The sequence below is a fragment of the Castor canadensis genome, chromosome 4, assembly GCF_047511655.1.
Source record: "Castor canadensis chromosome 4, mCasCan1.hap1v2, whole genome shotgun sequence".
Taxonomy (NCBI): Eukaryota; Metazoa; Chordata; class Mammalia; order Rodentia; family Castoridae; genus Castor; species Castor canadensis.
Window position 1 is genome coordinate 179,231,596 of NC_133389.1, and position 24,319 is coordinate 179,255,914.

Genomic DNA, 24,319 nt, shown 5'->3' on the forward strand with positions numbered 1-24,319 from the left:
AGATGATGTTTTCCAGTTCCATCCATTTACCTGCAAATGACAAAAATCTCATTCTTCATTATGACTGAGTAAAATTCCATTGTATATAAATACAACATTTCTTTAATCCATTCATCAGTTTTGGGGTTCATCAATATTTTATAATTTTTATTGTATAAACCTTTTACCTCCTCAGTTAAATTTATTCCTAAGTAGCTACTGTAGCTACTGTAAATTGAATGTCTCAATTACTTTTTCATATACTTTGCTGTTAGTGTCTTGTAACACTACTGATTTTTGGCTGTTGTCTTTGTGTCCTATAACTTTGTTCATTTATTAGTTCTAAGAGTTTTCTGGTGGCGTATGTGGGGTTTTTATATGTAGATTATGTCAACAGTAAACATTGACAATTTCACTTCTTTTCATATTTGAATACGTTATTTCCTCTCTTGCCTAATAAATCTGTCAGACTTCCAATATTATGCAGAATAGAGTGAACATTTTCATTTTTTTCATGGTACTGGGATTTGAACTCAGAGCACACACCTTCAGCCACTCTACCAGCCTTATTTTGTGTTTTTTTTTTTTTTGAGATAGGGTCCCACAAACTATTTGCCAGGGCTAACTTTGAACGACAGTTCTCCTGATCTCTGCCTCCTGAGTAGCTAGGATTACAGGCGTGAGCCACTGGCGCCCAGTAACATTCTTATCTTTTTCTTGTGAGATTTTGGGGGAAAGGGTTTCAGTTCTTCACTGTAGAGTATAATGTTAGCTGTGGGTTTCTTCTATATGGCCTTTATTGTGTTGAGGTACACTTTTTCTTTAGTTAATTTGGTGGGCATTCTTTTTTAATTATGAAAGGATGTTGAATTCAATAAAATGCTTTTTCTACATCTTATGAAGTGATCATGCTTTTTTTTGTTCTTTATTCTGTTAATTTGAGATATCACATTTACTGATTTGTGTATATTGAATCACCTTGCATCACAGGGATTAATTTTACTTGGTCATGATGGACGATCCTTTTAATGTGTTGTTGAATTTGCTTTGCTAAGGATTTTTGCATCTATATTAATCAAGAATTTGGTTTGAAATATTCTTTCCTTATAATGACCTTGTCTAGCCTTGGTATCAGGGTAATGGTGGCTTCATAAAAAGTGCTTGAAAGTGTTCCTTCTTCTGTGATTTGGAAGAGTTTGAGAAGATTTGTTGTTAATTCCTGGTGTTTGATAGAGAATTTAGCCATGAGCCTGTCAGGTGCCGGGGCTTGGTTTGATGGGACAATCTTTATCACTGATTTAGTCTCTTGTATCTTTTTAAGCATTTTTCTCTTCTGTATTTTGTTTATTTCTGCTCTGATCTTTATTATTTCTTAGTTTATTACTTTTTTTTCTTTTTGTAGTTCTTCGAGGTATGATATTAACTTGTTTGAGATTTTCTGTGGTTTTTTGGTGTAGGTGCCTATTGCTGTAAACTTTTCTCTTAGTTGTGCTTTTGCTATATAACTTTTTTGTAATGGTTGTTGTCTTTGTTCATTTGCCTGAAGTTGGTTTTAATTTTTTTATTTTAATTTCTTGATTTTTCCCTTGTTTACTCACCCGTGTATTGTTTAATTTCCATGTACTTGTGCATTTTCCAAAATTATTTCTGTATTGTCTTATACTTTTGTGGTTGGAAAAGATACTTGACGTAATTTCAGTTCATAGATTTGTTGAGGGTGTTTTGTGTTCTACAACGTGATCTACCCTGGAGAATGTCCTCCAGGCACTGGAGACAAATGTGTGTTCTTTTGCCATTGAATGGAATGTTCTGCATGTATCTGTTATGAGCATCTGGTCTCAGGTGTTCTTCAGGTCCAGTGTTTCCCTATTACTTTTGTGTTTGGATGATTTGTTCTTTGTTGAAAGTGCAGTATTGAAGCCCCACACTAATATTGCACTAGAAGACATCATTTCAAACCTTTAGATTCTTTAATTCTTGTTTGATATATCTTGATGTTCCCATGTTGTGTGCAGGTGTTTTTACAATTACCATATCTTCTTGATGAATTGACCTCTTTATTATTATATAATGTCCTTCTTTTTCTCTTTTGTGTGTTTTTTGACTTTAAGTCAATTTTGTCTGATGTAAGTATGACTACCCCTGCTTTCTTTTTGTTTCCATTTGCAAGGAATATGTGATTTTGTTCCTTTATTTTCTGTCTCTGTCTTTGCTTTTAAACATTTTAATTAGCATCTATTAGTTGTATAGGGGGGTTTCATTGTAATATTTTCATATATGATGTGAGCTTTTAAAAGTGAAGGTAGTATCTTGTGGGCAATATATTATAAAGTCTTGTTTTTGAATTCATCCATCCAGTCTGGATATTGAATGTTCCTTCATGTATTTATTCACCACTTGTACTTCTTCTGATAATGTATATGGACATTGGTTTTTGGTTTTGGTTTTTTGGCAGTTCTAGGGTTTGAACTCTTGGTTTAATGCTTGCTAGGCAGGCACTCTACCACTTGAGCCACTCCACAAGCCCTTATGTAGAGAACTGAATCTATTTTAGTAAAGGTAATTCTTGATAGATAAGGAATAGCTAGGGGTTTTCTGAATTTTTGAAGATACTTTGTTTATTTCTTCTTCTCTTGCTATTTGCCTTGGTGATTATGGAAAGATTTTATGTAGTTGTATATTATTAAATTTACTAATGTTTTGTACTTCTACAAAAGATTTTTGCTTATGGTTAATATGAGGTTTCCATAGAACTTCTTATACCAGCCCATTTTAAGATGAAAACTCAATTTTGATTTATCACAGCCTTATGCATTATACATATACCTACTCATATTTTATGTTTAGACATCTGAATTTGTATCATTTTGTAATTTGTATAACTGACAATTTATTTTATCTATGGTTGTTATCCATAGGTTTGTATTGTGACAATTTAGCATTGGTTATTTTTAGTTTTGAATTTTTTATCTTAATTTATGCTAGTACTAAATTTATACTTGATCTTTGCCAAAAGGCCAGGAAGTGACTCTAACCATTTTTAATTTTCAAAGACAATCATTTGAGAGTACCCCAGCCACCAAAGTAACTGTGACTAAGTAATTATCTAGAAACACTTAGGGTCTAGAAAGGAGCCATGTTGTGCTACTAACAAGGTTCATGCTGGATTGGTTGTAGAATATTTCACGAAATGCTCCATAGGGTGATGCCTGACATATACCACTGGTTTCCTCAAGAAGGTACCTAGAAAACCTGAACAAAGTAAATGTGTCCAATAATGTGGGTATTGTGGAAAAGTTGAAACATGAAGATGTCTCATCCCCTGTCTTCAAGGAGTGCTCAGGAGAGTGGGAAAGAAATATGTAGATTCCTGAAGGAGGGCTTCTGGGTGAGTTAGGGGAGCCCATAGCAGAGGTCTCAACCTCTATTTAGAATGTATAAGAATTGAAGAAAGAGAGAGGGCATCTAGAAACACTCTAGGAAGAATGGGGCAGTGACTTTCCAATGCATTGGTTAAATCAAGGAGAAATGACATGAAAGGATGGCAGCCACAGTCTATCAAACTCTTGGAGTGGTCCCTGAAGGTGGGTTGTCGGTCTTCTTTCAGAAGATTTGAAATAGAATAGAATCCTATGGGAAATAGAATAAGACAAGCAGCAAGCCTTACCTATAGCAGAGTTGCCTGTGAACAGAAGTTCCCTGGCCAGTGAGGAGGGCAAGACTTAGTACCTCCCAGTCACTCCTCATAACCAGAGGTAGAAATCCCCTATTGAGGAAAGAGTCTTGTAGTCTGCATATAATATCCAAATTTGGCTTGGGGACAAATTGCAGAAATGCAAGCATTATTCAAACTTACTTCCCCTTTTAAATTTTAGAATCCTTACATTCAACCACATTTCTAATAGCTCTTTCTAAAATCACATTGCAGTCCAGGCAGGGCATTGTTGCTGCCTCTGGATAAGATGATCAGTGTTCTTATCTGCAAAACATACAGGCAGGTATCTGAGTAAATGTTACTCATGCATTATTGTTCTTGTGAGTAAATCATTGGCTGTGAGTACAATTTTAAAAAGAACTTATGAACATACGCCCTCCCTGGGGGCAGGGTTTGTGTCTTTATTCAGGCTAGTGCGTTACTTGAGCATAGAGTCTAGGCAGCTGGCTGCTCTGGGCTGCAGTTACCCATGGCTCCCACAATCTTGTCTGCTCCACTTCCTCTATGTGTGTGTCTGCTGCTGGCCTCAGGCTTTGCCCAGGCAGGCAAGCTGCTGGTGGTGCCCATGGATGGGAGCCACTGGTTCACCATGAGGTCTGTGGTAGAGGAACTCATCCACAGAGGGCATGAAGTGGTCGCAGTCATGCCAGAGGTGAGTTGGCAACTGGGACAATCTCTGAATTTTACAGTGAAGACTTACTCAACTTCTTATACTCTGGAGGATTTGGACCGCGAGTTCAAGACTTTTATGCACTTCAACTGGATAAAACAGGATCAAAATATGCTTTCTCTATTTTTGGACTCATCCACTAGTTTTTTTGACCTCCTTTTTTCACATTGTAAGAGTTTGTTCAATGACAAAAAATTAGTAGAATTCTTAAAGGAGAGCTCCTTTGATGCTGTGTTTCTGGATCCTTTTGATATGTGTGGCTTAATTATTGCCAAATATTTTTCACTCCCATCTATGGTCTTCGCCAGGGGAATATTTTGCCATTATCTTGAAGTAGGAGCTCAGTGTCCCAGTCCCCTTTCTTATGTTCCTAGACTTCTCTTGAAATTCACAGATGCCATGACTTTCAAGGAGAGAGTATGGAACCATATCTCCTACATGTTAGAACATTTAATTTGTCCCTATTTTTTAAATAAAGTTATTGAAAGTGCCTCTGAAATTCTCCAGACACCTGTCACGGCATATGAACTGTTCAGTCAAGTATCAATTTGGCTGTTACGAACGGACTTTGTTCTGGAGTTTCCCAGACCTGTGATGCCCAACATGGTCTTCATTGGTGGAATCAATTGCCATCAGGGAAAGCCAGTGCCAGAGGTATGTTGTCTGTCCTTCAGTTTGCTGAGGATAACATGGTGGGATAGTGATGTGACTTGGTGGTGGAGACCTTGCCTAGCATGTGGCTTTGGTCATTAAGGAAATAAAGTTTCCTTACTCTACTGGAATTTCTTATTGCAGCTAGGGTTTCTTCCTGGTTTAATGACTAGTTTAATTATTTGTTTCATGCCATTTCCTTAATTGTGGCCTAGCAAATTGTCTAACTCTGTCTCATGGAAATGTATGTATATACAGTTGACATAGTTGTATATCACTTCCAGGATGTGATTTTATTGCTGTTTTTGAAAAAGTAGTGGCAAAACATGGTGAGAAACTAATTACCTTTTTTGCTAGTCATATGCTCTTCCATGTAGGATAATGGTCTTAGCAGTTCTGTAGGAGTCCTCATCAATTTAGGGAATTATTTCATATATATGCATGTATCTTATGTAATTTCTCACATCTATTTTCTTAAAGTAAAATCTGTGTCAGACTGGACAGAATGCTCTTTCTCCTGCCAGGAAATCATAGGTGTGTTTTCTGGGCAATTAACTACAGACTTTTCCTGTTTGCTATTATGAATGAGACTATTAAATCTTCTTAAATACTCTCTTTAAATTAAAGTATTTTGACATTCTTAGCTTTCTCTAAGTAGACCAGTGTCCTAGGAGATTGGTAGCTAGATCAGATGGTGAACATGTTTTATGTTTTCATAAATTTGAGAAACTGACATCAGTATGGACATGAAGATCAACAGTACATGACACATCTACTCTTTCCATGTTCTCTCAAGCTCTTCATGTCAAACTTTTACAGTTTTGTTAATTATTTTCTGATGAAAAGATTCTGCTTCAGATTTCACAGTGATACTGGCCATTCACATCTCCTCTTTTGTGAATTACACATTCACATTCTGTAACCATCTTCCTGGACTATCTGTGTTTTTATAAGCAATTGCTCTAAGCTTTTTGAGGATGGGGCAGATTAACAGTTAGCATTTTTATATGTGCTGAAATATTTTCCCATTGACTGTTTTCTGTCTTTACCCACCCAGCATTTTCACATTGGGGAGTCGAATTGGTGAAATGTATCTTTAATGATTTCTAGATTTAAACTTATTCTTTTCCATGGTTAAAGTGTATACACTTTTCCTTCACATTTTGCTTAAAGCCTGTAATTTCTCTAGAGTTGATAGCTTTATTTATGTACTTATTTTGCAGGGAGACTTTTAAACTTCACAGTGAAAACCAATTTTATGTGTTTTCTGAAAGGATAGTCCATTTTCCTGACATCATTTAGTATGAATACCATTATTCTTCTATTGAATTGAAATGCATCTTTGTCATGTTTTAATTTTCCAGATTTATTTTCATCTGATTCTCACTTCTGTATCATTGATTTTTTTATCCATACTGCAGAAAAATATTTTGATTAAGTAGCTTTGTAGGATGGTTGAATAAATATCTGCAAGACACATCACTCTTCATTTTTCTAAATATTCTTAGTGATTCCCATAATATATTCTCCTTCATAAAATTTAAAATCATTTTGTTTAATTCTAAAAAATAAAAACACACCATGATGGCAAGTTAATATTAATAACTAATGGCAATAATAAAAACATTCCATTAGGACACTGTGAATATTATAAAAATGATTTTTTAACTGAGACTAGCATGTTTTTCCTTCCTTTCTTCCTATTCAATAATAGTGTTCTTTTCTGTTTATTCAGATCTTATTTTATGTCCATCAATAAATTTTTATAACTTAGTTTATATAGGCATTTAATCTTTCCTAATAAAACTTATTCCTAGGTATTTATTGTTCATGAGATTGTTGTGCAAAGATGAATTTTCCTCTTCCATTTTGAACAGGTTATAGATGTACAATTTTCATTCTTGCATATTTCTCTTGTATCTTGCAAGTCATTTCCTTCTTCTAAGCTGTATTACTTAATTTCCTTTATTGGAGCACATATATCCAAACCACTGCAAACTGAAATTGTGCTTCCAAGCAGTTGAAATTGTGCTTAGTTACTTGCATTTGAAAATGTCTTCGTAAATGCAACAGTAATGTTCTTGGCAAATGCATATTGCCTAATTTCTGAAAAAACATTTCCTGTGTTACCTCAGTATATCATTTTATAACAGATGGATTATGCATTATTATCTGCTGTTCTGGTTTCTTATGAGATAGACCTTGAATTGAGCTATCATATTGTCTCATGAATTGGCATGTGTTTTGTGAAAAGATGACTTTTCATTCAACTGGTAGTAAAGTGAAGTAATTCTCTTTTCAAAGACTGGAAACTACAGTTTTAGGCAGGTGGAAATGAGTTATGTCTTCTTTGCAAATCCAGGAAAGGAGTTAAAAGTTGGAGAACCCTAAGGGGCTGACCCAGTTCAAAAGGGTTGTATCTCTTTATCCTGTATTTATAAAGTGCCAAGCACCACCCTCGTCTTTCCTGAACCCTTGCCCTATACCCAAGGGTGAGTCCCTGCCATTTCCTGCATCAACAGTGAGTTCAGGGGCCTGTTTGGGTCACCCAGGGGATTTAGAGATACAGAAGCTACATATTTTATATCATTCACGTTATAGATATGTCTGTAAAACATTAGCATAGTCAACCATATAGAGGTGTACATATATATATGATTATATATAATGTATGTTTTTATATGTCTATTAAAGTATCTATATGCATGAAAGGTTTTATATGTGTGAAAGGTTATATGTTTATAAATATAAATATTAGGCAAGCAAAATTCACAAGAGAAATTCAGATCTCGAAGGGAGTATTTGACCAAGAACCTGATACAGCTCAAGTGAAAAAGTAAATTTCCATCCAAAGAACTTTGGACAGTGTTTATTTCTCTGTCCTTGTGTCAGATGGGCAGGCAATCTCTGGGAAAACAGCACAGTTTTTGTATTACTGGAGAACAAGAGTCATAGTCTGAATCTCATTGTCCTGATGAGAAGGAAACATCGCTGTTGGTGACAGTGTGTGTGCGCACACATGTGTGCAAGTAGGATTGTTTGTTTGTACATGTGTTTCATGGATCTCTGATGTTATAGGTCCTACCAAAGGAATTTCACCGAGGTCCTCCTATAACAAAATCATCTTGAGTTTATCCAGGCTGAACAAATCCAGGGATATAATTAAATACTTTAATAAGAATGGCAGGCCATCATTCAGGAGAACATTCAAATAGAGGTAATAGGAAAAATTATTCCCAGTCTTTTTCAATTTTTAGTGAGTTTCAGTAGAATTATTACTAGGTCCAGCTGGAAAGAATTCAAGAATCAAGGGCACTTGTAATTCTGGAGAAGGGGATGGGAGGCAGTTACACAGCAATAGATCTGACCTTCTTCAATCTAGCTTTGGAGTCCAAATAATGCCGTCATTTGTCTGCCTTTCTGTGTAGACAGATAACTTCTTGGAAACATCTAGCTGTTGGCCTTTCAGGTTGGCACATGCAGTGAAGTTTGCCTAGAGTGGCTTGAGGTTCTTCTCTAATCCTTCAGCAGTATGAGTAAGTCTTGTTGGCTTGGGTGGCAGAATAACATGAAAGTGACTCTTTCACCTTATTTAGAATTAATGGTCCTCCATTCAATCAGTACCTATTGAGAGCCTCTGTGTTCCTGGTTGAGTGCCGGGAATGTGGTCATGATCACATGGACATGGCATTGCTATGGGCAGAAACTTGCTGTCTAATGAAGGGGCAGACTTTAGTGTGTTACAAAATATGAGACATACTCTGAAAGAAGTCTAGAGGCTGCAAAGAGAACTGACCACAGGGCCCCCTCCAGCATGGGGAGGGGTTAAGGGAACAGTGTACTCAACAGAGAAGAAGATGGGTGCAGGACAAAGCAAATGTCACAAGTTCTTTAATATTTGAAACTCTGGCATGCCTCTCTCTGCCACCCTGCTTCCCAGGCTGTCTTCAGTAAACACATGTGAGTGTAGTTTCTAGTTTATGTCTCTTCTGAGTAGTCCTTTTGCTTTGGCTTCCTTAGTTTCCTGTGCCACTCCTCACTGCTTTAGGCTCATGGGACCACCAGCCATGTTGGCTGCAAGCCTCAAGGAAGTGTTAGGCATAACAGCTTGAGTAGGACAGTTGCCTACTAGAGATGTCCCTGTACTATCCAGGCTCATTATGTGTGGTTCAGACTTGACCATTTTGACCTGTTCCAAGACCTGGGCCAGCGCACTCTGACTTCTACAGTTCCCAGCCTCTCAAGTAGAGTAAATTGCCCACACATCACACATCACCTGTGCTGCCTATGTAATTAGATAAGCTGAACCACAGTGGATGTCATATAGTTATACTTTCATAAGTATCATTAAGCAATAATGAATTTCATTTTATCATTTTAGTATTCTAGATTCAGCATTCAGCATCTTTCCTTTTTCAAGTGTCAAAATTTTAAGGTCCTTTGACATCTTGTCGTCCTGGTCCCATCACTCATGACTTGTGGATAGTTCAAGGATCTTGAAGAATTAGCACTCCACATGGTCAGTCTTTCCAGACAGCCCTCTGCTCCTTGCATGAAATTGCCCCTTGCACACCTTTAGATCTCCTTTCTACCCCCAAAGCCAGGTGTCCTCCATCCACAGAGATTAGTTTCATCCCAAGATCTACTTCCCTCTGTCCACTGGTATATTTTCCCGGGCCAACCAATGCATTCTGCAGTAATCTCTGTGGAAACTGCTTCAGCAGTGTAGACCTGCATTGTACTTATTTGTAAGCTTCCTGGGGCTCTGCTATAGATGAAGCCAAAGCAGGATGCTGGTGCCCTCCGGTCTCTGATGATTGTAAACAGGGAAACTTACAATCTTCCCCTGGGGCGCTGCCCCCAGCTTGCCCTGAGCTGAGTCTTTGCCTGCCTTGGACAATGAGCATGCATCTTCGCTATGTTTCTGGGGACGGCCCTGCACTTTTGATGGCCCCATTCAATTCTGGCCTCTGGGATTTCTCTCCTTTCCCCAGATATAGTGTATGGTGTGGGTTAGAACATGCCCTCGCATGCCATTTCTGGTGTGCGTGACTAGCTGTGGGAGAGTCTGTTCTGTTCATTCTAGAAATCTCCTCTCAGAGGGACAGTCTGCTTTCCACATCTATCATCCTCTGGCCCTCCCTCAGCACTGTGATGAGAGCAAACCTGACCTCCCATCTGGATATTTGTTGAGAAACGTACTCAGGACATGAATTGCTCCACTCGCTGATGGTGTCTGGACCGGAAGCAGACACCAGGCTTTCTGACGCCCACTCCAAAGGTCTTACCAGGTGCTGACTAGACTCACACTTCTCGAATCTTAATTTCCTAAAGGCAAGAAACAGATTGTGTGTGTGATTTTGTTATCTATAATAATAAATACACATTTTGGCTTTTTCCCATTTTCTGGCCAAAACTCCAAAACCCTTGTAATTTCCTGAGGTCCAAAGTGGGCTGAGTTGTTATTTGTAAGAAGACCCTTTAACTACATCTGACTTTGTGTGATGGTGTAACTTTTGTAAAGCTCCCAGTATGGGAGCTGGGTGCCAGGGAGCCAACCTTGAGATTAGAGAGAGCAGAGGAGAAAGAGGCTAAAGGTTCAGTTGATCACTGGTAGCCATGATTTAATCAGGCATTATCTATATAGCATAATGAAGCCTATGTGCAAACTCAGAAGGAAGGATTTGGAGAACTTCCAGGTTGCTGAAGGTGTGGAGGGTGGGGTGACCTGTACATGCAAGGAAGTTCCATTCCCCTTTCCCCATGGTTTGCCCTTTGTGCTTCTTCTCCTGGCTGTTCATTTGTACCCTTTGTAACATCCTTTGTAATAAGCCATTACTGAGTAAGTAAACTGCTCTCCTTTGTTGTGTAAGCCATTCTAACAAATATTGAAAACAGGGGGGGCAGAGAATTCTCTGGTTTGTGGCCAAGTCATAAAGAGTTCTGAGAGTCTCAAGTGGAGGCAGTCTTGTGGGACTGAGCCCATAACCTGTATGGTCTTTGTCAACTCTGATTATTGTGAAAATGAGATTATGGAAATCCTGTTGGGGTTGGAGAATGGTCAGTGTGGGAGAACGTCTTTGCATATCTGGTCACAAATGTATTGTGTGTTGAAGAAGAGTATATAAGGCAAAGGGGGCTGTAATTTCCTTATGTATGTGTTATATACTTAGTGGCCAACTTCTTGTCAGTTCTTTACATATCCCTATTTTGTGATTGAGTCCTCTCTCTTTGAATAAAAATAAAATGTGAGAATAAAACAGGCAAGACTGGGTGCTGTGGCCCATGACTGTAATCCTAGCTGCTCAGGAAATGGGGAGCAGAAGGATTGCAGCTGGAGACCAGCCCAGGCTAAAAGTTGAGAAGACCTCATATCACCCAATGGCTGGGCTGCATGACACCCACCTGTTGTCCCAGCTATTCGGGGAAGCACAAGTAGGAAGATCATGTCCATACTTGCCTGGGAATAAAGTGAGACCCTATCTCAAAATAACCAATGCAAAAAGGGCTAGAGGAGTGCCTCAAGCAGTAGAGTGCCTGCCTAGCAAGCACAAGGCCTTGATTTCAAACCCCAGTACAGCTTTCCCTGAATAAAGTGTAGATAAACCAAAAGCTGGTTAATTCATTCAACAAACATTTATTGAGATACTACTGTATGCTAGGCATTATTTTGGACACTGAAAATAAGGAGAGAACAAAACAAACATTGTCCCTGCTCTTAAGGGCATGTTAGTTGGAGTAGATACACAATAAGTAAACAATAGGGTGGGTAGTGAAGAAAAGGGAGGGAAGGAACTTTAGAGTGATGGTCTAGCTCATAGGGGAGGGTCTTTCTGATACCCCATTGACCAATGAGATGAAGGTCAGGATCAGGCCATGTGGACTGGGGTAGCGTTGACATCTTGGTTGCTGTCATCAGTGAGAGCAGGGTTGGGAAACTACAGGCTATTGGCCAAATCTAATCTGTGGCCTGTTTTCACTGGAGCCTAGCCATGCTATTTGTTGGGGATTGTCTGTGCTTGCTCTCCTGCTACAAAGGCAGAGCTGAATCATGACCAAAGACATCAGATGGCATGCAAAACAAAAAATATGTGTATTTGGACCTTTACAGAAAAAAATATTTTCCAACCCCTTACCTAAAACAGAGGTTCTCAAAGTGTGTTCTAGGAAGATCCTGTGGGAATCTGAGTCCCTTTTAGGAAGCATGTGAGGTCAAACTATTTTCATAATAGCACTAAGACATTTGTTTGCTTCTTCCATGCTCCTCCTCTCCTGAGGGTAGAATTTTCCAGAAGCAACATTGGTGCATTGCGCCAGATTGAATGAAGAAGGAAATAGGAGTCTGTTTGTCATCTATGAGGACAGATATTAAACGGACTCGCGAACATGTGAAACACTATCACTCTTCTAAGTTCTATTTAGTTTGGAAAATATAATTTTTTTTCGCAAAAAAGTAATTTCTTTTAACCTAATGGGTTTATTCTTGTTATATACATGTTAACTAGGATGTTAACATTTAAAAAAATTGTCAGTTTTAATTTCTAGAATAGTTCATTTAGATTAAAAATAACCCACAGGAACAAAAGCTTTTGGGGAATCCTCAATTCTTGGGAAGATTGTGAAGGTGCAGGAGGAGCCAGGCATGGTGATGCATGCAGATAACCCCAGCGCTGGAGAGGGTGAGGCAGAAGATAATGAGTTAAAGGCTAGCCTGAGCAAATAGCAAGAGACTGTCTCCAAAAAAAGTACAGGAGGCCCTTTGTTTTGCTGGGCCCTGGGTCCGACTAGTCAAAGCAAAATGGAGATGCCCATGGTGAAGTTCCATACCACCTCCTGAGAACCCAGGAGAGTGGGAGATGATAGTAGCCCATGCCACCCTAAAGCTAGTTTGGGCAAGGTTAAGAAAGGAGTTTCCTGTGATTTAATCTTTAAGAAGGAAAGTAACTTTGAAACAACCAAGCCAGTTTTGTTGTTTTGCTTTCCTTGGCCTCCTCTGTCTATAAAACCAATCCCTCTGCTCATGGCAATACTCATTCTGTTTTATTCTTATAAAACTTGTTTTATAAGAGCCAATTAAATTTGTTAAATTTATTGTCTTTTTTTTTCTTTTTGCCTTTTGATAAGTGTAAAGAGTCCTGAGACCAAAATGTTTGAGAACAGATGATCTAGAAGTAGCCAACTTTATTTTTCTTTCAGAAGTTGTAAGGATAAAAAAAAAAAAAGAAGTTGCAATAGTTATAAGAAATGTCCTTTCTACAGGCTGCAAGCCTGTTTCCCCTTTAGGACGGTCATACCTGCATTCCGGGGTTTGTACTGTATGAGATGGTGGGTGGCTATTAAGGGCCAATTCGTGTCCCTTCAAAAGGCATGTTGAAGTCTTAAACCAGAGCCTCAGAATGTGACAGTCATTGCAGATGTAATTAGTTAAGATTAGTCAAGACCACCATAGAGTAGGACCTCACCCCATAAGACTGGTGTCCTTATAAAAATGGGGAAATTTGGACTTTAAGACATCACACAGGAAGGTAGAGATGAAGGCAGAGGTCAGGGCAAGGCACCACAGCTTGCCAGCAACCACCAGAAACAAAGGAAGAGGCCTGGAGCACATTTCTTCTCCACAGTCTTAGAAAGAAGGACTTGTCTGAGATCACACAGACATCCAGCCTCTGGAGCTACCAGACAATGCATTTCTGTTTCTTAGGCCACTCAGGCTGTTCTATGCTGCTAGAGCCACCTGTTTTTGATGATATTGTTTGTTACTGCTGTCTTCCTGCACTTTTCTCAGTTAAAGGGCAGAGCAAGATCTTTTGTTCCTTGGGTATATTCAGGAACTACTTTTGGCCACTACAGCACCCCTTAGTTCATAACACATAGAACTTGGCTGTCTCAACAGAGCCTGAAAGAGCCCCTGTGCAGAACATGTCCTCACAAGCACTCACGAGGATTAACTCACTCAATTCTTGCATCAGTCCCAGGGGGTGGGGAGTAACTGATGCAACCTCCACTTCATAGGTGTAGCAATGAGATGCAGAGCTGGGATGTCACCTAGCTAGAAAGGGGCAGGCTGCCTCTTACCCACACTGAACTGGAAACTGCAGTCTTAGAGCACAGATATGCTCTAAGAGCCAAACATGAATTTGGCTGTGTGTGATAAAAAAAGAAAAAAAAAAAAAACAGCAATCATACTGGCTTCACTAAGGGAAGTGTGGAAGAGATGCTTTCTCCCTCTTCCAGGACCCACGACTTCCTGCCTTGCACCTTTTCATCCCACCATCACAATGGTGACCAGAATATTGAGGAGGTATCACTGTGCTATTGTTTTGAAGTCTGAATTTGTAGTATGTTAAATTAATGCTTCCTTTCTGTTCTGAGCAAAGTTGGCAAGAATGTACATTGGCAGTTATTCTTCCCTGGACATGTTGAAGAATACAGTTCAGGACAGATGGCTGGTGGGGCTCCCAGAACTCTTTCCAAGTTGTTCTCTAACTGTGGGAAGTACCCTTGGAGAGGGAGAGGCAGATTGGTGGACATGAAGAGGAAAAAGAAACCTAGAATCTCCAGGGAAGGCTGCTAAGGGCCTGGTTGGCTCAAGTTAAGTGTGTACTTAAATATGGTTAAATATTAATTTAGCTTCTTTTATATCAAAGGGTAAGATTTACAGCAAGGGAGAGGTAGGCAGCTTCTATAAAAATCATTGGTTGGTTTAGGGAAAATAGGTAGGAACCCTGTGGTTTAGGGGCCGCAAACAATTCACTACTGTTACTTTAACTCCCTCCAGGATGGTTTACCTTCGTCCTGCTGTTCAGAGAGTTTCTGCAGGGCTTGTCTTCTTAGCACTTTTGGGCACAGTTGTAGGTGACAAGCTCCTGGTGGTCCCTCAGGATGGAAGCCACTGGCTTAGTATGAAGGATATAGTGGAGCGTCTTGGTGAGAGGGGGCATGACATCGTGGTGGTGGTACCAGAAATCAATTTGCTTTTGAAAGAATCCAAATACTACAAAAGGAAAATCTATCCAGTGCCGTATGACCAGGAAGAGATGGAGAGCCGTTACCGTTCCTTTGGGAACCACCACTTTGACCAGAGATCACTCCTGACTGCAGCACAGACAGAGTATAGGAACAACATGATCGTCATCGACATGTACTTCTTCAACTGCCACAGCCTCCTGAAGGACTCTGCCACTCTGAAGTTCCTCCAGGAGAGCAAGTTCCATGCTCTTTTCACAGACCCTGCCTTACCCTGCGGTGTGATCCTGGCTGAGTACTTAGGCCTGCCCTCTGTGTACCTCTTCAGGGGCTTCCCCTGCTCCGTGGAGCATGCATATGGCCAAAGTCCAAACCCTGTGTCCTACATTCCCAGGTGTTACACGACATTTTCAGACCACATGACTTTCCCCCAACGGGTGGCCAACTTCATTGCTAATTTCCTGGAGAGCTATCTATTTTATTGTCTGTATTCAAAGTATGAAGATGTTGCATCAGATATCCTACAGAGAGATGTGAGCTTACCCACCTTATATCAAAACGCTGTGTGGCTGTTAAGATATGACTTTGTGTTGGAGCATCCCAGGCCAGTCATGCCCAACATGGTCTTCATTGGAGGGATCAACTGCAAGAAGAGGGGAGAGCTGTCTCAGGTTGGTGGATTCACTTTACTTGATTTCTCTGTTTCTTTGTGGATAGACATGGTTGGTATAGGTTGTCTCCCCTCTCCAGCCACCTCTCACTTGGGAGAGTGGTCAGAAGAAACTGGTGGGAAAGGGACAGGCGTAGAATAGCAGGACATGTAAACCTGAGGCTGAGGTGCTACCAAGGCACTTGAGTAAAGATGGCTTGTGCTTAGCAACAGGAGGAGATACGCATGGCTAGGTAATCTGGAGGCAGTCACAGAATTATGAATGAGCCTTACAAATGTTCCAGTCCAAATAGGTGAAGGCTTGACTGAGGGGACAAGTCTAGGTCAAAACTCATTTCTCCAACTCTTTTGCATTATGTCTGGGCCCTAAGCCAGAGGTCAGTAAGCAAAGGCTAGTGTGTTGTTCTGCCCAGAGGCCTGTTTTTACATGGCCCAGCCCAAACATGGTTTTTACAGTTTTAAAGGAATGTTAACAACAATAGCAAATGATGTATGACAGAGATGTATATGGCCTGCAAAACCTCTTTATTTACTGTCTACCCTTTAAAGGAAAGGAGTTACAGTCTGACACAAGTGTTTTTGTATGCCCGCCTGACATAGGGCCCATAGTTATTTTGGAAAATAACTTTGTTTTTGTTTTTTTTAATTCAAGTATTTATACCTTTGACAGATTTCAGCTATTCCTATCTTTCATGCCAGAATTTTCCTTTTTAATACATTCTTCATATGAGAGAAAGCCTTAGGCAGATTCCAAGGACCCTTACAACACTTCTTTAAAACGTGCTGTGATGGAAATGTTTTGGAACTAGGTGATGGTGGTGGTTACACAACATCAGGAGTGTTGTGAATGGCTGATTTGGAGCTGGGTGGTAGAGTGTTTGCGCTTGCCTAGAATGTGCAAGGCCATGGGTTCAATCCAAAATATTTGCTTTATGTTCTGTGATTTTGCCCCAATAAGTTATTTTAAAAAGAAGATAAGAGCCAGGCATGGCTCTTATTATACATGTAGCACACATGTATAATCTCAGTACTCAGAAGGCTGAGGCAGGAGGATTGTGAGTTCCAGGTTATCCTGGGCTAACCCTGGGTGGGGGATGAAGGGAGAGGGAGGGAGAGAGAGAGAGAGAGAGAGGAGAAAGAGAGAAGATATATTATAGGTCATGAAATAAAGTCATGATTTATAGCTGAAAAAATATACTCCTCATAAAGCAAACCACAAAATGCCAAGTCATTCTTAACATGCACTTTCAAAAATACATGGCTTAGGTCAATGTTTGCAGTGCCTTTAATGTTCGGCCTCTCTTTCAAAATCCCCTGTTTATTTTATGACTGGTTTCTTGAAGGTTAGCCATACGTGGAAGATTTTGTCAGCAGTGTTTCTGTTAATAAGTTATAATCTAAAGAGTGGCTAAATGCTGGAGTGAGTCAGGATTTCCACAAAGTACTCCACATGAGCACCCAAAAAATAGTCCTTTGACTGAGTAACAGTTTAGGTAATGCCAGGATGAGATTAAGTGATTTTTGAATTTTTTAATATTTTATGTATTTTTGAACTTTCTCTTTTTCTTTAAAGTGGGTTAAAAAAAACAGCTAGTGAGATGTAATTTATATACTGTACAGTTTACTCATTTAATGTTTACATTTTTAGTCACTCCCAAAGACACCCCATACCTATTATTGGTCGCTCTTCATTCTCCCCTGCCCTCAATGTCCTTTCCTTTCCTTTCTTTTTTTTTTAAAGTTTTTTTAATTATCTTATTTTTATTGTACTGGGGGTACATTGTGACATTTACAAAAGTTCTTATAGTAGCTGAATTCAACCCCTCCGTCATTTTCCTTTATCCCTCTCCCTCAATATCCTTTTTGTCTCTGTGGATTTGCCTATTCTGGACATTTAGTATAAATGAAATCATATAATCTATGACCTTTTGTGCCCACCTTCTTTACTTAGCATGTTTTGAAAACTCACCCACATTATGGCATGTATAAGAACTTCACTTTTATGACTGAATAATTTCCCATTTATGGATATACCATGCTTCATCAATAATCAGTTGATGGACATTTGGGTTTCTGCCTTTTGACTATTATGAATAGTGCTTCTATGAACTTTTTTTACAAGTTTTTGTTTGGGCACATGTTTTCAGTTCTTTTGAATATATATCCAGGGGTGGAATTTTGGATTGTATGATAAGTCTATCCTTAAATTATTGAGGAACTGGCAAACTGTTTTCCACAGTGGTTGCTACCCTATTTTATACTCCCCCAGTAATGTGTGAAGGCTCCAATCTCTCCACATCTTAGCCAACACTTGTTATTTTCCACCTAAAGAATTATAGCCATCCTATTAGGTATGAAGTGATATCTCATTGTTTTTATTTCATTTCCCTATGACTATTAATGTTTAGTGTCTTTTCATATACGAATTGGCCATTTCTGTATCCTCCATTCCAGTTGTTTGTGCATTTTTTATTGTTTTTGTTGTTGTTGAGTTGTGTAAGAGTCCTTTATGTATTCAGACTATAAGTCCTTTATCAGTTACATGATCATATGTTTTCTCCTATTTGGGGGTTTTCTGTTTTCACTTTCTTGATAATGTCCTTAAGACACAAACATTTTAAGTCTTGATCAAGTGCAGTTGATCTATTTTTTTCTTCTGTTGCTTGTGCTTTTGGTGTCATATTTTCAAAAAAGCATGGATAAATGCAGAGTCAAGGAGATTTATACTTCTAAGAATTGGATAGTTTAAGTCCTTATATTTGGGTCTGTAATCCATTTTGAGTTAATTTTTGTGTAGCATACGAGGTAAAGGTTGAACGTCTTTTTTCTTTTCTCCACGTGGATATATAGTTGTCCTAACACAATTGTTGAAAGCCAGTCCTTTCCCCATTGAATTATCTTGAGAATCTTGTAGAAAACCATTTGTCTGTAATTGTAAGGGTTTATTTCTTCATTCTCATTTCTAGTCTGTGGATCAATAAGTCCATCTTTAGGCCAGTACCACACTGTCTTAATTACTGTAAACTTTACAATAAGTTTGAAATTGGGAAACATGAATCTTACAGGCTTGTTTTTCCTTTTCAAGATTGTTTTAGCTATACTGGGTACCTCGAATTTCCATATAAACTTTAGGATCAGTTTGTCAACTTCTGCAAAAGAAAAAGTTACTTAGAATTTTGTTACAAATTGTGTTAAATTTGTAAAACTATTTGAGGACTATTGCCATCTTAATATTAAATCTTCTGATTCATGAACGTGGGATATCTGTCTGTTCATTAGGTCTTTAATATTTTTCAACACTGTCTTATACTTTTCAGTATAAAATCTCATACTTAAAAATTTAATCTATTCCTAAGCATTTTCTTCTTTTTTTGATATAATTTTAAATGGAATCATTTTATTAATTTTAATTTTCGACTGCTCATTGCTAGTGTGTAGAAATATAGCTGATTTTTGTATGTTGATCTTGTACTTTGAAATCTTACTGAACTTATTCTTACAAATTTTTAATGGATTTCTTAGAATTTGCTAAATAGAAGAAAATGTCATCTAGAAATAGAGATAGATTCTTTTTTAGTTCATGTGACTTTAATATCTTTTGTTTTCTTAATTTCCTGGCTAGAAGTTCTAGTACAGTATTGTATAGAAATGTGAAGGAAGAATACCCTTTTCTTGTTCCTAATCTTGAGCAGGAAGAATTCAGTTTTTCACCATTAAGTGTTAACTAGGGATTTCTTTGTGGATTCTCATATTGCAAGATTGAGAAAACTCCCATCTTTCCTAGTTTGTTGAGTATTCTTATCATAGATGGGCTGTTGGATTTTGTCAAACACTTTTTTGTGTTTATTAAGATGAGCATGTGCTTTTACCCTTTACTCTATAGTAAGATCTATTACTGCAAGTGATTTTCAGGTATAAAACCAACCTTGTATTTTGGGGGAAAATCCCACTTAACATGTAATACAATCCTTTTTACATGTTACTGGATTGGGTTTGGTATTTGGTAGAGGACTTCTACATCTATATTCAGAAAAAAGATGGGAAATTTTATCTTCTTGTGAGGACGTTGAATTTGGTGTCAGAATGTTACTGGCTTATAAAATGAGTTGGGAAATTTCCCCCACCTCTTACATTTCTAGTCAGTCCAGTCTGTCTTTTAATTGTGTTCTTTAATCCATTCACAGTTAATGCTGTTACATAAATGGATTCGTGTCTGCCATTTTACTTTTCATCTCTCATGCTTTTTCTGTTGTTCTTTTCTTCCTTAATTGCTTTCTTTGCATTAAGTGAATATTTTCTTTTGTAACATTTTAATTCCTTTAATGATTTCCCCTGTTTTCATGGTTATTTTCTGGGTGGTTGTTCTAGGACTTACCATGTACATTTTAACATACCTGTGTCTACTTCATATTCATACTAACTTAGTTTGAGTTAAATACAGAATGTTGCTCCTATTTGGCTCTATTCCTTTCTCCTTTTGCAATATGATTTCTATCCATGTTACATTTCTGTAGATTGCAAACACAACAATGCATTGGTATAGTATTATTTTGTATAAGTATACATGTTTTAAAGCAACTGAGGCCAGTAGGAGAAGGGGACCAGGAACTAGAGAAAAGGTGAGATCAAAAAGAATTAACCTAGAAGGTAACACACACGCACAGGAAATTAATGTGAGTCAACTCCCTGTATAGCTATCCTTATCTCAACCAGCAAAAACCCTTGTTCCTTCCTATTATTGCTTATACTCTCTCTACAACAAAATTAGAAATAAGGGCAAAATAGTTTCTGCTGGGTATTGAGGGGGTGGGGGGGAGAGGGAGGGGGTGGAGTGGGTGGTAAGGGAGGGGGTGGGGGCAGGGGAGAAATGACCCAAGCCTTGTATGCACATATGAATAATAAAAGAAAAAAAAAGAGTCTGAGAGAAGAGAAAATGTATATTGATAGAATTTATTATGCTGGCCTTCTTATTTATTGTTTCTGGTTCTTTTCACTTGTTCTTGTAGCTCTGAGTCATCATCTGGTCTCACTTCTTAGTCCAACTCACCTTTGTTCCCACCCGCCTCCTTGTCAAATACACATTTCTGTATGTTTTGGGCTCAATGATACAATTATATGAAGATTATATTTTGGAATTTATTTATTTATTTATATTTTGAAATCAGATAAGAGAGCACTATGCAATTCTATTATCTTTTATAATTACATGATTACTTTTTCTGATGCATTTTATTTTTTATGTGGATTGCTTGCTTTCCACCTGAAGAGCTTTCTTTAGCATGTCTTGTAGTATTTCTTTGCCAGCACTGCAAGTACTCTCTGGATTTGCTTATGTTGGACTATTTTAAGCAGGGTTTTGCTTTTTTTGCTTGTAACTTTGGAATGACGCTTGTCAGAGTTTTGTCTTCTGAGCTGGCTCATATTTTAGCCATCAAAAGTGCACATGTTCTTAGCAGATGCACGTTAGGCAAGTCTGATGAGTGATTGCTCAAGAATCAGAATGGGGAAATTACCTTCAGCTGTGGAGAGAAGGCAGCAATGCTGTTTGTGGTGAGAGATTAATGGTTTGTGGGTCTGAGATTCTTTAAAGAGAGAGCATAGGCAGTTGATAGCTCTTGGAAGCTGAAGGCCTTCACTCAGATCAGAGTTGCAAGATAATAGTCACAGCTGTTTTAAAGAAATTTACCATTACCTTGCTATCTTTTAATGCAAGTAGGTCTATAAGACGTCAGCTACATAATTTGTGTGTTCCAGTGCAAAAGCCAAAAGCTGTTAAAAATTATTAAGAATTTCAGGACAGTGTCAGCAGAGAATTAGATGAAGTGCAAATCCCTTCTGAACGTGGGATTCAGTGAGCCTGCACAGGTTGTGCATCCTTGGAGCAGTCCTGACAGTGAGAAAAGATGGAGCTGGGACTGTAAGAGAATCAGGGCTGTTGCATTGCACAATCATAGGGGTGTGCTTGTACACCATGTGCTTGGAAAAGAAACTGTTCAAACCAGTGACCTTGGAAAGAACATCCTGCCTATTTAAGCTATTGCATAAGAGCAGTGACCAAGTGTGCTTACTATTCAAACTGCATATCGTTTTTCAGCTGCAATAGATTTGGTCAAAGCAAATGACCACTGAAGTCTCGTCATGGACTGGCTACACGAGGGTGTGCAGTCTAACATGATGTTGATGGCTTCACTGCAGTGTAGCAAGATTGCATATACTAGCTTTTTCAAACCTTAGATAGGAATGGAGATGAGATGCAGACCTAAAGATATGATCAGAAAACTTGGGAAACCAGTGTTTTTACCCTGAATTTGTCCATCCTCAACGCCACTCCCACTTCCTCATTGTTAACAAATCACAGTCCTAGAATCGCAGGGTCTGTAATGACCAAGAAACAGAATACTATGCACCAATAGCAATCCCTGGAGAGAAACACCATACATAGGTTACCAGCCCCAAGCAGGACTCTAAATACCTTGTTAATTTCTGTTCCGATTCCTAGATCTAGAAGGAGGTTCTGTTCCAAGCCAGCTGCTGGACTCTTGAGTCTGGTGTGAAGGCACATTCACGTGGGAAGGACAAAGCAACTTTATAAAGTTCACAGCTAGGCAGCAAGAATTCACAGGAGCCTAGAATCCATGGTGATACAGCTTCCTCAGTCCCAGGAAAGCTGCACAAGGCAGGCAGAGTCTCATCTGCAAAGACCCCACTTTGCAGTAAGCACAGTTGAGGGTCCCCAAACCACTCTGCTCTGAGTTATATATCCCAGGAGCCACTTCAGTCTGTTGGTACCTAGACATCCACCCAGGGTTCCTACTCTCCATCATACCCCCTTCCTCCTCTGCTTTGACTTCTGTGACAATTGTTCCTTTCTTTTCCCTACAGTTTTGGCACACAACTATGCATCTCTAAATAATAGAGGTGCAACTTACCTGTTTTATTTTATCTAAACAGGATCATGCTATAGCTTTTTCTCTTGCTCTCTTTTTAAAATTTTTTTGCTCAACCTTATGTTTGAGAGATTTGTGTTACAATATGTTCTTGCAACTTATAGTTCATGCATTTTCAGTGCTGAATGGTATCCCATTGCATGAATATGTCACAATTTTATTTATCCATTTTCCTATTGATGGACATTGGGTTGTATTTTTTTACATTCTGATAGGTTTATTTAGAGTATATACCTAGAATTGGAGATGCTGTGTTATGTGTTGTATGAGTCTGTAATATAATAACATAATGAGATACATTATTCTACCAACTCCTACCATATTACTGACTCCATGACTTTGTTCTAAGACTGATCAGCTATTTTATTGGCTAATATAATAGAAAAAAATCTCAGATTATGTCTCAGATTATTATGGCTTGTTACAGAGATCACCAGGAATGATTTTTCATAACCATTTTCCCCCTGCTTCTTTGATGATGACATCCTTCTCAGGCTCATGATATTTAAGCAGCAGGGGCCTGAACAAAGTCAGCAAGACCTGATCTCAAAAGCAAAAACAACAATATAATAATGATGATAAAAAGCATACCAAAAGGGGTGGGGGCATAACTCAAGTGGCAGAGTGCTTGCTGTGCAACTGTGAGGTCCTGGGTTCATTCCCCAGTAACACACACACACACACACTCACACTCACAACAAAACACCAGGATGTGAAAGAAATATTAAATATAGGTCTTTTTTTGTTAATTTTTCTCGGAATATGTAAGTCACTGTATGGTAGATTTTGTCTTTATCAGTTCAGGAAAGTTTTATTCTTTTGGAGTTGCCTTTATGTTTTCAACTCACACTGTTAAAGTCAAAACCATGAAGGTATCATTTATATGCAATAAATGCACCAACTTAATTGTACATTTCTAAGTTATAATTATTCTCCATACCTATGTAACTACCATCACATCTGAGAAATTAGCCAGCCCATTACCCAATAATTTCCCTGTGTCCTGTCTCCAACTCCCAATACCTCCCTCCAGCCTTGGGCGAGTGCTGTCCTGGTTCTGTAACTGGAGAATAGGATCCTCTTTTCTAGAGTGTCATCTAGGTGGATCACACAAGGACACGTGGGAAATGGACAGACAGGCAGACTGTTTCATGTCGGGTTTCCTTTGCATAATGCCTTGTCAGAGTCATCCATGCCATTGCATGTATCAATTACACATGCCTTTTTATGTCTGAGTAGTATTCCATTGGCTAGGCTAATCCATTTTCTTATCCTCTTAGCTAGTAGGGAGGGACATTGAGTTATTTTCAGTTTTTGACTACTTAAAGTGAAACTGTAATGGATATCTGAGGACAAATGTTTCTGAGGATACAGTTTCAGTTTTCTTGAGTAAATACTTAGAAATGAGACTACTGGATTATATGGTAGGTATATTATAACTTTACCAGAAATGACCAAACTTTTCCAAAGCATTGCACTATTTTATATTCCAAACAGTAGTTTATTAGAGTTCTTGTTGCTCTGTATTCTTTCAAATACGTACTATTATCTTTTACATATTAGTAATTTGAGTGTGCATGCTAGTTTCAGCCCAGTTGTAATGTTTTATGACTGACAACATCTTCTTTTCAAATATTCTGTTCATTTTTATTGGTTTATTTGTTTTCTGTTTTATTGTTGTTGTACTGGGGGTACATTGTGACATTTACATAAGTTTGTAT

The 24,319-nt window shown here is 38.5% G+C and overlaps 1 protein-coding gene across 6 annotated transcripts in view; it reads left to right on the forward strand.

Annotated features, from left to right (window-relative positions):
* Positions 1 to 24,319, forward strand: part of LOC109695972 (UDP-glucuronosyltransferase 1A6) — a 172,070-nt gene that overhangs the window by 89,282 nt on the left and 58,469 nt on the right. Inside the window, exons 1-2 of one of the 6 annotated variants that reach the window (XM_074072037.1) lie at positions 4,149 to 4,346; positions 4,872 to 5,018. The exons of 3 other annotated variants lie outside the window; for them this stretch is intronic. In XM_074072037.1, coding sequence (XP_073928138.1) covers positions 4,164 to 4,346; positions 4,872 to 5,018 — 330 coding nt within the window. In that variant the 5' untranslated portion in view covers positions 4,149 to 4,163. Of the gene's footprint in view, positions 1 to 4,148; positions 4,347 to 4,871; positions 5,019 to 14,793; positions 15,653 to 24,319 lie in introns of those variants that run through there. 2 more of the 6 variants (XM_020178788.2, XM_074072039.1) reach the window with 2 other exon arrangements.